The following is a 17,060-nucleotide window of genomic DNA, read 5'->3' on the forward strand; positions in this document are numbered from 1 at the left end:
CCACTTCTTGATAGCTTTCAGCTGTTTTGTGTAACGTGGTAATGGACTTTGGCACTTGAGGATCTGTGGAGGATTCTGATTGTTTTCTGTATATACCTAGGAGTAAAAACACTGGGTTGTCTGTTAATTCTGTGCTTAGATTTTTGAGGAATTGCCAACCTGCTTTCCAGAGTGGCTACAAACTGAATGAGGATTGCAGTTACTCCACATCCTGGCCAATGCTTGTTGTTTTCTGTTTCTTTTTTCAATTCTAGCCACCTAGCAGGTATGCAGTGACAGCTCAGCTGCGAGTTTGACTTCCCTCATAACTCACATTGTGAAACGTCTTCTTTATGTGCTTATTGGCCATTTGCATATCTTACTTGGGGAAGTTTTTATTCTAGTTCTTTGCCCATTTTCTAATAGGCTGTTTGTCATTTTTGTGGCTCCATTTTAATTCTTTATTCTATTTCCCTCTAAACCTTCCATGGCAGCTTCCCCAAGGCCAGAATACTACCAATGAAATCTGCATCAGATGGTTTAGGTTTCCATCACTGCTCTAACCATTCGTGATAGCTCCACACCCACTATCACGTTCTCGGGTGTTTTTACAGTAGTACCGTACTTCCAGGTATCAGAAGGGGTCTTTGAGAGTCACTTCACCACAATATCCCCATTCACCACCCTGTGAAAAATGCTGTCTGTTTGCTCACAGTTTCTGGGGGACCATAGCCTAGCCCCCACTCCGTGGGTCTTTTATTTCAGGCACAGGTGTAGACAAGGTCAAGGCCACGGCAGTCCTCTCTTCTCAGGCTCTGCGGTAGCAGGAGCTGCTCCAGGATCACGTGGTCATTGCCACCTCGGTTCCTACTGCGGTATCTGGCGAAGGCTCCTGGTTTCTTGCTGCCTGTTAGCTGCAGCTGGTCCTCAACTCTGACACCTGGCCCTTCCTGAGCTTAACTTTTACTTCCGCAAAGTCAAGGAGAGAGAGATTTTCTGACGCAGCTGTCTCACGTGACTTAGTCACAGCCCTGACCTCCCTGACATCTTCTCCTGGTTGGAAGCACTCAGTGGGGGCGGATTGTTCCTGGTGTGAATTCCGGGAAGTGAGCATCATGGGACCGGCCCATGGAAGAGCCTCCCAGGGACGGCCGCGAGCTCATTATGTAACCGCCCCGTGTCTGCATCCGTTACCTTTGTGTGCTCCATCCTGGGATGAGCCAAAGGATGCTCTTCACAGGTCGTTATTCTTGCCTCAAGAATCATCTCAAATGTCTTGATGGAGTTAATGGGTACACAGTGTCTTGGGTGCCATCAACTGTTTAATTCTTCCAGTAAAGCCCACAAAAGGATGGTTACTTTCAATGAATCAAGGAGGAAATAGTTTTTGAAAGGGTCTTCACTGATTCGTGCTAACAGAGGCAGCAGTGAGAGGCTAGCATGGACTTACGGCCATAATGGACACAGTTTGTAGCCCAAAGTGATATGGTGGAGCAAAGAACATGATGCAGGCTTGGTACTCTAATCTGTGTGGTACTAGGACAGGCCATTTGTTTCAAAGAGACTAGGTTTATGGAAAAGTAGATAACTTATGGAGAAATAATGCTTGGTCATTAGTTAGCTTTTAAGTACAAAATAAGAGTAAGCCCTCATGGACAAAATTAAAATATTAATATTTAACACATCATGAAATTTATCTGTGACTTTCTACGCTTTAAGATACTAAAGCCTACTGATGCGATGCCTTTAAAATAAATAAATCTAAAAAAGATACTGGAACCCGAACATAACTATAAAATTCCAGAAACATTTAGCTCGTTATGTGGTAAAGAAAGCATTGTGGTGAGGACCAGAGAAATGCAGAACCCACTGCTGGCCATGTGCAGATGTTTTATCCAGAAATTAGTCAAGGTTTAAACAAGCACGGATGCCCACATAACTGATTTCCCACTCCCATTTTTCTCTGTGTAGTTTATATATTTTAATTTTTTTAGTTATTTAAGATGCAGATAGAGAGTGAGTGAGCTCCTGTCCTCTGGTTCACTCTCCAAATGCTCTCGATGACTAGGGCTGGGCCAAGCCAAAGCTGGGTCTGGGAACTCATTTTAAGTCTCCCAAGTGGGTAGCAGAAACCTAATTACTTAAGGCCTCACCTCTGCCTCCCAGGTCTCACATTAGTAAGAAGCCAGAGTCAGGAACCGAGGCAGGCATCAAACTAGGGCGTTCTAATGTGGGGCACAGGCATCTTCACCAGCATCGTATTTGCTGGGCCAGACACCCACCCGAGTTTGTGTAGCTGAGTGAGATGGGAGCAGAGATTGGGGGTGAAGGTGAGGGGGTCTTGCTTTCTCACAGTTTTCTACGGAATGCAGACTTCATGGCGTATTATGTGCTATGAGTCTGAGCATTCTCTTGTGACGTGGATTCCTGAATGGAGACCCATCCTCAAAAGGACAGAGCTGATCTGGCCACCTCCATTTCCCCCGACCTCCCCTGTTAGAGGTGCTGCAGTTCCACAGGGTGACACCTTAGCCAAGCTTGGTGTGACGTCACAGGACTACTGTAGAAGGAGAGAGGAATGGAGGGAGGGAGTGAGGGAGAGAGGGAGGGAGAGTGAGAGGGAGGGAGGGAGGGAGGGAGGGAGAGTGAGAGGGAGGGAGAGTGAGAGGGAGGGAGGAAGGAAGGGAGGGAGGGAGGCAGGGAGGGAGGGAGGACTGATCTTAAAATGCAGCCCAGTAGACAACTTGGTAACACTGTTTGAGAGCTCTGTGTACAAGCGTACCCTAGCTTGGCCTGCAGTAGATTTTCAGCCACAGTAGCACGCCCAGCATTGTCACAGGTCAACTGCTCTGTAGGCTGAGGTGAGAAAGTATTTATGCACTGTCCTTTACGTTGCTATGGGGAAATGGTAGCTCAGTTGCTGGACTGTTTGTCAACAGTCAAGGTTTTTTAAGCACTTTTAGTAAGAGTTTCCCTTGCCATCCATTGGTTTGGGGGTGGGGGAGCTTTGAAGCTGAGGTTAGGGTTAAAGAGTCCAAGAAATACATTCTTCTCTGTGTTGGTGAATCGACTTTGAAATCGGAAGGGCTCTTCTCTTTCTCGTGGTGAGCACAGGGAGCTGCAGAGGGATATTTTTAATTAAAAGCTGAGCGTTCTCATATTCTGAGTTTTCTTGACTTCTTCAAAACATGTTCTGAAGACAAATGGCAGTTTCTTCCCAGGATAGTCCATTCGCCAACACAAATGCTAACATGTATTTATTATAAGACAATATGTTTGCATATACTTCCAAAAGTCAGGTCCTTTTAGCCTACTGTATCCCCATGTATCTTGGGTCTTCTGTAGAGAGGCCAGGCTCTCTCACTAAGGAGGCTTCTCCCCTCACCCCATTACACTTAGCAATGTGGGTGGGACTCTGAGCTCTGAGACAGGATGCTGGGAGACCATGGTGCCACCTCAAAAGGGAAACCTGACGTGTCTCTGTTTTCTCAATGACTGAAAGACAAAGAACAGTGATAACCTCTTAGTTCCATTGGCTGCATTAGGCCCCGCGTTGTGAAGTAGTGGGAGAAGCTGCTGTTTGCAACATCAGCATCCCGTATCGGAGAGATGGTTTGAGTCCTGGCTGCTCTACTTCCAACCCAGCTCCCTGCTAATGTGCCTAGGAAAGCAACAGAGGATGGCCCTAGTAACTGGGTCCCTGCCACCCAAATGGGAGACCAGGATGGAGTTTCTGGCTCCTGGTTTAGGCCTGGCCCAGCCTCAGCTTTTGTGGCCAGTTAGGGGTTGATCCATATGCCCTGCCTCCCTCCCTCCCTCTCTCTCTCTCTCTCTCTCCCTCTCCCCTCCTCTCCACCCCATATCTCTGTCTCTGTGTCTGTGTCTCTGCCTTTCAAGTAAATAAATAAGTATTTTTTAAAAGTAAAGAAACCAAGCTGTTGGCCTGCGTGGGCCTTGACCCTCCGAGCTCCGCATCAGCTGTGTCTCTCCGGGAGGAAGACTGCCTTCCACCTTAACGTGAGAGCGTGACTTTGGACTCGTGTTTGTCTTTCTGCATGTTAAGCACAGATGCCATATCACGTCTCCATCTGCAGCAGCAAACCCCTCTCTCTTCCTGCCTCCCCCTCCCTCCACCATCGTGTTTGCCTAGGTAGGGACAGCTCTTGCTGGGGCTGTGATTCAGTTTCCGCTGGGGGGCATTTGCTGCATCAGCGCCATCCACCTGTCCCATATGGCACAGCCCCTAACAGACCAAGAGCAGCTCATCGACTCTCAGAGGACCGTCCTCTCATCAGGATGAGCCAGCAGTCCCTGGGATGAGTCTCCAGTGTGACTGCCATGGTGCCTCCGTCCCTGGGATGAGTCTCCAGTGTGACTGCCATGGTGCCTCCGTCCCTGGGATGAGTCTCCAGTGTGACTCCCATGATGCCTCCGTCCCTGGGATGAGTCTCCAGTGTGACTCCCATGATGCCTCCGTCCCTGGGATGAGTCTCCAGTGTGACTGCCATGGTGCCTCCATCCCTGGGATGAGTCTCCAGTGTGACTGCCATGGTGCCTCCATCCCTGGGATGAGTCTCCAGTGTGACTGCCATGGTGCCTCCATCCCTGGGATGAGTCTCCAGTGTGACTGCCATGATGCCTCCGTCCCTGGGGTGTCTCCAGTGTGACTCCCATGATGCCTCCGTCCCTGGAGATGAGTCTCCAGTGTGACTGCCATGATGCCTCCGTCCCTGGGATGAGTCTCCAGTGTGACTCCCATGATGCCTCCGTCCCTGGGATGAGTCTCCAGTGTGACTCCCATGGTGCCTCTGTCCCTGGAGATGAGTCTCCAGTGTGACTGCCATGGTGCCTCTGTCCCTGGAGCTCTGTGGGACTTGCTCAGTTCTTCTGGAGTCCCAGTTCTGTCGCTCTATCAGTACCGATGGATCATTCCATTCCTTTCTACCTTTGCTCCCCGCTGCTTCCCAGTCACCTTTCTTTCTTCACTCTTCTGTTTCTACCTCCGTCCTTTCATGAACACATGAAGGTGTTGAGTGTCAGCCAGGCCTTGTTTCCTACTTCGTTCCTAGTGTCCCTGCTCCTGAAGCCCTCACGATCTCCAGGAGGTTTTTCAGGCTTGGAGGAAAAGACAAAACAAAAACACGGGAATCGGACCTGCATTTGCTTTCCGGAAACTACAGCCCCAGATTCCTTTTCCGGATTGTTGGCTACTGTTTGCCATCCTCTTTGACTCTTACACCTCCTTTGCTGTGTGTAGAGTGTGGTGATGCCACCATACAGTAAGATGGTGTTTCCAAGGATAGGTATTTGGTCTAGGGTAGAAACACCTGTGTCCCACATGAGCGTGCATGAACCTGAGTCACATCTCGGCACCTGACTCTAGCTTCCTGTTGGTGCAGATGCTGGGAGGCAGGAGGCAGTGGTTCCAGTAGTGGAGTCCCTGCCGTGTACATGGGAAACCTGGAATGCGTACCCAGCATCCAGCTTCGGCGTGGCCTAACCCTGGCCATTGCAGGCACTTGGGGAGTAAACCAATGGATGCGAGCACTAGCTCTCCTGGGTGTGCACATGTTCTCCCCCCCACCCCCACTCCCTGCCTCTCAGGGAAGTTGGTCTAAAAGATGGTGTTTTCTGTCCTGCGCATTCTGAGCTTGTTTCTCTTCCTGTGTTCAACTCAAGCGAGCGCACCTGTATCAGGAGGCGCCCAGTGACTCCCTTTGCATAGTGTCCTGAAGGTCAAGTCTGTACCAGCACAGGTATACCTGAAGGTGGCTGGCCAATGGGAAACTTCACGCTCTGCTTCTGGCAGAGGGACTGGCAGGGGAGGAAGATGTGGGGGGGAACCTCTCATCCTAGAGTCTAAATTTGGGCTTAGTAGACTGACTATTGGTTTTCAACAGCCCTTTCATCTACACAGTGTGTCCTGCTGTATTTAACCATGTTCACAGTCATTTCTTCCTCCCTATAACCTGTACATGGAGACTGTTTCCTTCGTTTGTTTGTTTTCCTCGTTTCGCTCCATTTCATGTGTAGTATTCAAGATCGAAGGGAAATGTGGCTCACCATGGGGCTAAAGCATGCTTTGGTATGGAGCAGGAGATTGGGGAAATCCCTCTATTTGTAGAAGTATAGAGGCTTATTCAATCACTTCAAATATTAGCATAGATATTTGTAGAGTTGTATCCGAATTCCTTTTGAGTATCTGATGGTCTTTTAAATATTAACATCATTCTGAGAGCCTACAAGTTAGTTTTAAGATACTATAAAGTAAGCAGTAGATAGCTTGGACCTTTGTGTTAAACTCATGCTTTAACTTTTTAAAAATTTGACCTAATAAGATTATGGGACTTCGGTGATTCACGAATGAGAACTGAATTTGATGTAAAACTGCACTGACTTTGTATTCTTAACCTACTTTGTTTTTCCCTGTTTATGTTTAGATGAATGCCCCATCTTGATACTTGGTATATGCTCATATTTTTGGGTGTCTGTTTGAAGGGTTCTGTTTTGTTTTGTTTCTCCTTTAATTGGCTGCACAGGAAGATCCATCTTGCATTGTGAGTTTAGCAGTTTTTTTTCGTCCTCTGCCGCACACCCCATTGTCTGTGCACACACAGCATGGCCAGCGTCACGTCTGCCTCCTGAATGGCGCCACCGCTCCAAACACAAACAGCCCGTCCACCCTGAGCATGCCCATGTGGTCAGCATCCGGGCAGGGACGGCGAGTGGAGGAGTCCGCAGTCTCCTGGGGCACTAAACCCTTTCCTTCTCCTGTTGGCTTCCTCCTTCCAGATACTGCAACGAGCATCTGCTGTGCCCCCCCCACATGTTCTGGACGGGCTGGGGTCCTTGGGAACGGTGCACAGCCCAGTGCGGGGGCGGCATACAAGCACGTCGCAGGACCTGCGAGAACGGGCCCGACTGCACAGGCTGCAGCGTGGTGAGTAGCCTCCTCCTCATGCCCAGCCCACAACACAGAGCAGGGGTCCAGACTCAATGTGCACTAAATGTTTTGCACACACTAGGTGTTCTGCAGGCTTGGTATGCTACATGCCTGTGAAGCTGTGCACACAGTAGGTGCTCGGCACACACTAAACGCCCTGCAGAGACTAAATGTTCTGTGGTCGTGGCAGTTCCGGGCACTGGATGCTCTGCACACACTGGGTCTCCTGCATCCGCGGGGTTCTGTGATCACGTGTCCGGACACGGAATGCCGAGCTCACGCTGACGCTGTGAGTCAGGCTCTGAGGATCGAGACCGTCTGGAGGAAGTCCTGGAAGTGGAACGTCGCCGGAAGCCTTCTGAACGTAGTGTTCACATGAGCTAACCGCCCCAGGAGTTTTTCAGCTCTGACGAACTTGAGCCAGCCAAATTCTGCTCACTCGGTTTGCTTTGACAAAAAGGAGGGAGCTGTCCAGGCCAAGCCGCCACTAAGGCAGAGGTCTGGGGAGGAGCTGTCACGCTGTGAGGGTCAGGTAACTCGCTGAAGTCAGAGCAGGTCAGCACCAACTCAGGGGACACAGACAACATACGGCTTTGTTTTGCTGTGGCCTCAGCAGTTCCTATTTCTGTTACCCGTCACATATAATTCCACTTGGGTAGCTCTGTCCCAGCGCCCTGCGGCTGCACTCATGCTGCCTCTGTAAGAACAGCTGAGACCTGGGCCTGCTGGGCTCTCGCCTCCCATGCCTGGGAGGGTTTGCTGGATGAGCTTGGCAGAGGAGGCTTGGCTCAGCCTCCTTCCCCTGAGCTTCCCGCTGGTCTCTGCGACACTTGCATCAGTTCCCGGGGCTGAGCTGTGTTCCTGTGCCGCTGTAGAGCTGCCTCTGTGAGATGTGAGAGACGCACGCTCCAGATAGCCTTGGGGAGGTCAGACAGAGGAATGGGGCTAAGAGGTGGTTTGTCAGTTATCACACCAGGCCCACGGAGACTTTTCTTACTGGCTTTGCAATTGGATTTCTTCCTCTTCATGCTGACAAAGATGCTGGAATAGCACTAATGAAATCCGTTACGGTTCCTCCCTGGTCTGACTAAATGAACTTGACGATGAAAAACCCTGGTGTGCAGTTTAGGATGCTGTAGTGCAGATGCTGACATTTGAGGTTGTTTAGTAAGATGTGACAGGTGAATCTGCGAGCGCTCACGTGTTCTTGGACGCCGACTCAAACGGGCTGCCTTCATTCTTTGCATCCGCTGCTCCTGCTGGCTTGGGGACTGTGTACCCACACGAAGGTTTGTCTCACCTGCTGGGAACCCTGGGGAGGGGTGACCTGAGCCCATCTTGCATCTTTCCTTGCAACACAAAAATCCAGGGGAGACTTCACATCACTCGCTCCCTTCTTGTGCACTGACCTCGATAATTATATTCAAAAATCAGTTTAATGAAAGAAAAACCGCATGACCGTGAGAGTGTATGTGTCTCTTCTGTTGTTATTGGAATGTGTGGGCATGTGTGTGCTTGCAATCTATCTGATTATAAACACAAAACTGGAAAGTCTTTCTAAAATGTCAGTGTACTTGTTGCTTCATTTATTACAGTTTTATGGTTTATGAACCAAATGTCACCTGAGCTTGTAGAAAAATATCATTAGTCTCCAATGAGGCTAATGTCAGTTTCTAGGTGTTTTTGTTTTTCCCACCGAATCTGCTGGCTGGCTGCTTCCAGGAAGGCGATGTGACGGCGCAGAGGCAGCCAGGCGCTGCATGGTAGCAGCCAGCATCTGCTTTTCTGCTTTTCTCTCCACGAGGCTTTTCCTGTGCATCCCAGTCGCCGCTCCTGGGAGACAGGAAGGAGCACCAGCACATGCCAGTCCAGGGCCATCGCTGAGGGCAGGGCAGACAAGGCTTCTTTGGGTTGCTCGGGAAATGTATCCTCTCAGTTGAGTTACTCGGGAAATGTATCCTCTCAGTTGAGTTCCCGAGAAGATTGTTTTAAAATGATGCTTATTTAGCAAAAGCAACATGAGTGTTTGGTCTTTGTAGTCCACCTGCAGTTCATAGATCTTTGGCTACAAAGCCTATGTGTTCATGAAGAAGGTCTGATTTGTTTTTCTTTTTTGTGCCCATCAGGATAGAAGCTGTCAGTGTAGGTAATTCATTGAATCAGGAGCCATCTCCAGCTGGATGGCAGCAGTGGGTTTGTGAGTCTCACGTTAGAGGAGGGGTGACGGTCGCTCCCACCCGGTGCGACTGTGCCAGGTTCTGGCAACAGGTTCGTGTTGAAGTTTTCTGTCCTACTCTTTTTTCTTAATTGCCATTCCCCGGTATGCTGAGCCCCTGCTTGTTAAAAACTGCAGTCTACAAAGTCAGTGCTGTTTCCACAGCAAGCGCTACGTCTGTGCGAAGTATAAGAACCTGCATTTCCTGATTATTACAGCAGCTTAAGAGTTGCTGACTTCATGTTCAAGTACAAGCAGGTTATGTAAACTCAGGAGTCTGTTGTCTCCACTACTTGAAGCTGAATCCTCACCAAGATTTCCTGGCATCTCCTTGTCTTTGGGTAGTCATCAGGCCTTCTGTGGATCTCTGTATACGAGGTTCGGGGCAGACAGTGGCGGCCGTTTGGCATGAGTTGCCACTTCTCTCCGGGAGACCCTGAGTATAAAATTCCAAACCTCGAAGGCACGGGAGCCTGCAGCCTTGGCTTAGTTTGTGGGCATGGCTGACAGACCCAGCAGGACTTGGGCCTGGTGCTGCCTTTTCATTGCGTGAGGTGGAGAGCTGCTTGTTGCCTTCTGGGCTTCTGTCTCTTCCTCCACAAAGCACAGGGCTGGGCACTGAAACTGGTGGTTCTGTCACTGGGCCGTGAGAGTCCAGCTGCCTGAGGACCATGTTAGCAAATACCGCGCCCTGAGGGCAGAGGGCCCTGATGAGCCTGGAGATCCATCAGTGCTCAAAAACCAGACGTCGCTGGCGCCGCGGCTCACTAGGCTAATCCTCCGCCTAGCGGCGCCGGCACACCGGGCTCTAGTTCCGGTCGGGGCGCCGGATTCTGTCCCGGTTGCCCCTCTTCCAGGCCAGCTCTCTGCTGTGGCCCAGGAGTGCAGTGGAGGATGGCCCAAGTGCTTGGGCCCTGCACCCCATGGGAGACCAGAAGAAGCACCTGGCTCCTGCCTTCAGATCAGTGTGGTGTGCAGGCCGCAGCACGCCGGCCACGGCGGCCATTGGAGGGTGAACCAACGGCAAAGGAAGACCTTTCTCTCTGTCTCTCTCTCTCACTGTCCGCTCTGCCTGTCAAAAAAAAAAAAAAAAAAAAAAAAAAAAAAAAACAAAAAACGAACCGTGGACTCCGCATTCCAACCAAGTGCATGGACAACCATAGCAGCCCCTGGGGTCCTCCGGGCTCGCTCCACCCCAAGTCTGCCAGTGTTCCCTGCACGGCTGCGGCCCCATAAGACAGGTGCACAGGAACAACAGCCCCCTCCCACCTCCTGGCTGTACCTCCAAGCCACCAGGAAACCTGAGGTGCTGTTCCACCCCTCCAGTGGGTGTCTTCAAGTGACATACGGTCACTAGTACCTGACTGACAAAGCCATTTGAAAGACCATATATAGGGGCCGGCGCTGTGGCTCACTTGGTTAATTCTGTGCCGGCATTACATATGGGTGCCAGGTTCTAGTCCCGATTGCTCCTCTTGCAGTCCAGCTCTCTGCTGTGGCCCGGGAGTGCAGTTGAAGATGGCCCAAGTGCTTGGGCCCCTGTACCCACATGGGAAACCAGGAAGAAGCACCTGGTTCCTGGCTTCGGATCGGTGCAGCGCCGGCCATAGCAGCCATTTGGGGGGTGAGCCAATGGAAGGAAGACCTTTCTCTCTGTCTCTCTCTCTCTCTCTCTCACTGTCTATAACTCTACCTGTCAAATTAATAAAAAAAAAAAACATATAATACATGATGTCCATATATGGGAGTGCTTCAGAAAGTTTTTGAGAAATGGAATTAAAAGATATTTTATTGTGAAAGAAATTGAAACCCATGCATCATGCTCTATCCTGGCCCAGTGTCAAATCTGAGTGTTCATAAAGTAGAAATTATCACCATCATTATTAGCATCAGTGATTTTAAGAAAAATAAAAGTTCTTCCCTTAAATACAATAACAAGTACAAGCTACATATTTTATTACATTTTAAATTTCTTTACATTAATATTTTTATTAATGTATAGATATTATTTTGTATTAATATACCTCATTAAGTCAAATGAATCAATTGCATGTTATATTGTTACATTTATATTAATAAGTATAGTAATTATAGTAATACACATATGTTGATAGAATGATATTATGGTAACAATTTTGTTTCTATTATATTGACATATATTAATAGAATATGTTTATATTAATTATCTTTCAATATTGGTTTCATTTTTACCTTATTTTGAGAATAGCCAATAATCACAATGGTATTTGTTAAATCGGGTCTTACAAATCCTGACATAAAATGTATTGTCAAATTAAAACTTTCATTATGATTGCATATATTAAATTAGAGCCATACAAACTGGACTTATTATTTAGGCTTGTTATGACATCCTGAAGTTCTGTGTTACACAATAAAACCACCTTTGTCGGGGACCTACTGTGTGCCGTGCACTCTACTGGGAGTCATTAAAATGCTTCATGTTCCTTCTCCACACATCCCCACAAGGCACTTTTCAATGTTGCTTCTACTTGAAGATGGTAAAACTTTAGTTGAGGAAGATTAATGAACCTGTCCAGTAGTGAGTTGCTAGTGGGGGACTGGACCAGAATTTGAGAACTGGGCACAAGTAAAATTTAATGGCTCAGCTCCATTGGCATATATATTTGGAGAGAAAATGTGCCCGACATTCCTTCACCCCCTTTTAGGACCCAGTGTAGTCGTTGAAAGAATGAGTTTTGTGTCTTCCTGTAGCACTTCTCTTGTCCATTAGCACCCTTGGCTTTCATAACAGTATGAGCTTTTTCTTTCCATTAAGAGATTATCTTGAGCATGAAAATTACTTGAAAACAAACTCAAAGCACAAATCTTAATTTTCTGTTTAGGTTGAACGTTACAATATATGAACGGAAGAAAGCTATGTTTCACTGTGTTGTGTAAGTAGGACCGCTTCTTTAATGAAACTCAGAATTCCCTCACAGGTTTAGCCAATGTGTAAAAGAACAAAGCTAAAGATGGTGTCAGTTATGGCAGAAATAATTTAAAAAGGGAAACAGACTTAGCATTGCCAGCTCTATATTTCTTACTGAAATATCACACAAAGTGTAACACAGTTGACCAAAAGCTATGATTTAAGATACCAACGGGGACCATATGGTAGATATTTATTGCCTAGATACAAAAGGAGCAGACCACAGAAGGCCCAGTGGGGTTAAGAAGAAAAGACATTGCAATCAATACATGCTATCCAGAGGGGCTCTGTGGAGGTTAATCAGAGTTAATACAACACACTGAAATTTGTTTGTGTCCAATAACGGTTCTATGGATAAATTTAAGAGCAAGTGAAACCTGGCAATTTGCAGTTGAAATAGGTCGTGACATACAAAAACTATTGGCAATATCATAAAATACCTTGTTTTATGTAGCACATTAGGGTTTGCAAAATGCTTTGGGGAATGTCACCTCACCTATTGCTGATTTTCCATGAGGGAAAACCAAGACCCATAGAAAAACTAGTTTGGCACCTGAAACCCTGCAGGTAGAAGGGCAAGACCCCGATCCAAGTCTTGTGCCCTGAGGTCCTGGGTAAACCCAGGGTCCTGTGGCCCTTTCAGAAAATGCAGTAAGATTCACAGACAAGAGATAGTGTCCCACACACTCCAAACTAGATCCATTTAAAGGCCCGACAGGAACGTTTTGTATTGTTTTAGTCTCAGCTGAATTTGCCTGCAGCCAGTAACACCTGGGTTAGCTCAGTTTTAAAGGACTCCAGTAAGATGATGAGGATTATTTTAAGTTCATTTTTTTTAAAGTGTGAGCTGCATGTGACTTTCTGTGCTTAATCCTACCATTCTTATTTGGAATTCCAGTTCAGAACCAATCTTCAGTATTTTCCAATAAATGGTCTATGTCTTTCTTGGATCTTTAGAAATAGCAAGTAATTATAGTCTTCTTAATTGAGTGATCTTTTAAAGCACACTATAGACAATTTTTATACTTTCATTTCAATAAATAATGTCATCTCAGCTTCTGACAGTGTGGTTTCCCTGAGTGTGAATAATCTAAGGAAGTAAAAGCATAGCTTTACAAGGCATTTTCAAAAATATTTTCAGAACGTTCAGATGTATAACTCAATAGACTTTGATAGAATGTTGATTTCTGGGACGCTAGTGTCTATTAATTCCCAGTCTTGCCTGTAGCAAGTGAGCAATAGTTGAATGCTCTTTGGACAATTTATGCCTCTAGTTTTAGAAGATTCATTTGCCTTCTACCTAGATTACTGAAATGATCCGTAATACCTCATCTAATTTTTTAGCACTAAGAAAAACAGCTTCCTTGCAGTGGTCTCTACTTTTTCTTTAAAACGGACAAGACCAGCTCTCTGCTGTGGCCCGGGAGGGCAGTGGAGGATGGCCCAAGTCCTTGGGTCCTGCACCCACATGGGAGACCAGGAGAAGCACCTGGCTTTGGATCGGTGCAGCGCTGGCCATGGTGGCCATTTGGGGAGTGAACCAACGGAGGGAAGACCTTCCTCTCTCTCTATCTCTCACTGTCTATAACTCTACCTGTCAAGTAAAAAAGAAAATTAAAATAAAAGGGACAGAGACACCTCCTTTTGTCATCAAATAGAGGGGAAAGGTCACCTGGGAGAGACAAGGTTTTCTTTGAGCAAGTTGCTTGTCTGCTGGCTTGTCTTGCAGTTGTTAGTTCCCTTTGTGTTCCTGCCTAGTATGTCTTCATTTTGAAATCCACTTAGAGATTCATAGTCCTCAGAGGGTGGGCTAATTTATGGGGAGATGCAGAGAAAGTTTTCGGTTTGTTTACTTTTGTTTGCTTCATTGTTTGTGCTGTGTAAACCCAGTCCTCATTAAATTCTCTGTGTTGGTTAAAGGATCGCTGTTTTAGTTTGGGTTGAGATCTATTTCCAAATGTGTGTTTGCTGCCCTTACCTCACTGACACAGACTCTGGTCTGGGCTGTTGTTGGTGCTGTTTGTGGGAATGGCTGGAAGTTTCTCTTACTTTCATGAGCCTTGTGGCCTTTCTGGTTTGGATACAACTAATTGTATCTATTAAATACAAAATACCATTTTATCACCCCAAAAGTCAATTTTCTCAAATCAAGTATAATTAAGTCAAATGGTTGATTCTTAGTCCAGTGAAAACATACAGAATTGTTTAAGATGATTTTTTATTAAAAGGCAGAGTGACAGGGACAGAGTTTTTTTTGTTGTTGTTTTGTTTGTTTTTGTTTGTTTTTTGACAGGCAGAGTGGACAGTGAGAGAGACAGAGAGAAAGGTCTTCCTTTGCCGTTGGTTCACCCTCCAATGGCTGCCGTGGCTGGTGCACCGCGCTGATCCAATGGCAGGAGCCAGGTGCTTCTCCTGGTCTCCCATGGGGTGCAGGGCCCAAGCACTTGAGCTATCCTCCACTGCACTCCTGGGCCACAGCAGAGAGCTGGCCTGGAAGAGGGGCAACCGGGACAGAATCCGGCGCCCCGACCGGGACTAGAACCCGGTGTGCCGGCGCCGCAAGGTGGAGGATTAGCCTAGTGAGCTGCGGCACCGGCCAGGGACAGAGTTTTACGATGACTCTGCCTCAGCAGGAAAGCGAGGGGAGCCCTGTTGGGCTGGTCATGAAGCCGCTGCTGTGGACTGTAAGGCTGATGGCCTGCTGGCAGACGGGGAAGCCTGCAGAAGCTTCTGGAAATGCCTGACGCCCATGACCCCCCATAGGGGAGGCTGTGCCCAGTCTCCAGGAGCCTAGAGGAGATTCACAAGAAGCCACCAGAAGTGCGGCTGCTTCCCTGGCGGGAGCTGCTCACACCTTGCCTGCAGGTGGGACGGAGGAAGGGCTGTGTAGCCCTCAAAGCGCTGGCTATCCCTTGTTTCCTGAAAACGCACCCTGACCGCAGAAGGGCAGAGAGATTAGGATAGGATGGCGCAGCCCAGCGGGGGCCCTCCTGTGTGGCCCACAGGAGTAGAGCTGTCGCAGAATCCCTGCGGTCACACAGCCGTGGGCCCTGACTCCTGAGCTCGGTTACGTGTTGTGGTCCGCCAGGCCCTTTCTTTAGCACGGTGATTCTCCATCAGGTGGACGAGTTCTTGCCTTGGACCCATGAGAGCGGAACTGCTGGGGTTCCTAGGAAAGGTGTCCTTGTCCCTTTGCAAGAGACATAGGAAGGGAAATCTCCCTTCTTCCTCTGTGCACAGCAGCTGGAGCTACTGCCCGAGGTGGGTGCCGGGTCAGGGAGGACGGGGACGGGGCGAAGCAAGGGAGATGGCGCTGTGGATACCGGGGGCTGTGCTGCCAGGAGCCACCCTGGCTGGAGAGCTCAGCCAAAGCTAGGGGCTGAGATCAGAAGCTCCCTGTGGCTCCAGGTAGTTTGAGTCCTGGTCTTCCTTAAGAACCTCTGTTTCTGGTGGAGATGTGAGGTTTTCACAGAATCCATTTCCCTGAAAGTGAAACAAACAACCTTGATCTTCACAAAGAGGGTCACAGGATGAACCTTTGGTTGTAAAATGTGTTCGCTTATGCTTCTAGATTTTCTTCTCCAAACCAGACGATTGCTCTCTCCCCCTGAAATTTGCTGTGACCGCTCTCTGGGCTTGGGAACACCAGACTTGCAGGCTTGTGTCAGGGAATATCTGTGAAGAGCTTGGCGATATGCAAGGTTGTCAGTAAAAATGCCACATTTTTCAGTGTTTTGAAGAAGTTGTTGTGGGTACAAAACAATTGCGAGAGAGGGCAGATGGCCACAAAAGTGCAAGTTTTCTCAGATTCAGTAGCGCAGGTTTGGCAATCAAGGTTAAGCATGACACATGATGTAGATGGAGAGAACAGAGAAGTGATGGATTATAGGAATTAATCCATCAAAAGTCCACGTGTAAGACACGTAAATACTGGTCTACACTGTCTAGAAATTGCAGTTGGTGTGGTGATCTGGAATATTTCACCAAAATGTGTTATTTATAGTGCTAGAAGGCTCTGTTGCAGACAGCTCTTTGATTTTACTTAAAAAAAAAATTAAGGCTTTTTTTTCCTGCCTACCTAAATTCAAACATAGTGACTGAAAAAGTAAGTGAAAGGAGGTTTTCATGAAGGGAGATTTTCTTCTGGAAAAGTGACTTAAGTGTTACACAAGTATTGCTTTCAGAGTTTACTAATAAATTCCATGATAAAGATGCCGCAGTACCTAACAAAAATACCTAAGATTTCCTTATGGAAATATAGTAACAGTGTTCTCAAGTGTAACAGTTTCCACATAACAAACAGGAGTACGAAGCCTTTTTAGACATCAGTGAACACATGCACACAGAACAGATTATTCTGTAGGGTAACTAACAGCCATAGGAAATCTATGTCTCTGTTCTAAAAAACATGACTGATTCTTTTTGTTTTTGCAATGCATAATATTTTTTATTCTGCATGGTTAACATACAGAATACCCCCACTCCCCTTGAGAAAACATATCTAAAGCCCACGTTGTGGAACATAGAATGCTTAGCCATTAATTGATAATATATAAGTGACTCAAATAGAAATGAATGCAAATGCATACTCTCCAAATGTCCTAAGAATATATCACAGCATGGATAAGGTGAAGAAAAGTGTTTAGATTTACCACTACATTCGGAATTCTTCTGGTTGTTCTGCACTGAGGGTGTCGCAGGAGAAGGAGGTGAACAGGTAATGCCAGGGCCTTAACTGAGCAATGAGTAATGAAATGCAGCTTTCTAAGTTTAAAACTTGGAAAGGGCTTCCTTTACAAACATCCAGAGAGTGCTCTTTTCCAAATGCATCTTTGATCATCTTCAGTTGTGGACTTACTGACAGCTTTGACTGATTATGCATTATCTATCGAGAACATTCATTGGCCCTTTTAGTCAATTTAATGCCTCTCCCAAATCAGGCACTTACTGTTGGTCGATTTCTGTAGCTCACC

General features: G+C 47.3%; 1 protein-coding gene across 7 annotated transcripts in view; it reads left to right on the forward strand.

The window, feature by feature from the left end:
• Positions 1-17,060, forward strand: part of SEMA5A (semaphorin 5A) — a 472,925-nt gene that overhangs the window by 394,234 nt on the left and 61,631 nt on the right. For all 7 annotated transcript variants that reach the window (XM_070056841.1, XM_070056840.1, XM_070056845.1 and 4 more), the window contains one exon: positions 6,772-6,919. In XM_070056841.1, coding sequence (XP_069912942.1) covers positions 6,772-6,919 — 148 coding nt within the window. The remainder of the gene's footprint in view (positions 1-6,771; positions 6,920-17,060) is intronic.

This window comes from Oryctolagus cuniculus, chromosome 14 (genome assembly GCF_964237555.1).
Source record: "Oryctolagus cuniculus chromosome 14, mOryCun1.1, whole genome shotgun sequence".
NCBI classification, from domain to species: domain Eukaryota; kingdom Metazoa; phylum Chordata; class Mammalia; order Lagomorpha; family Leporidae; genus Oryctolagus; species Oryctolagus cuniculus.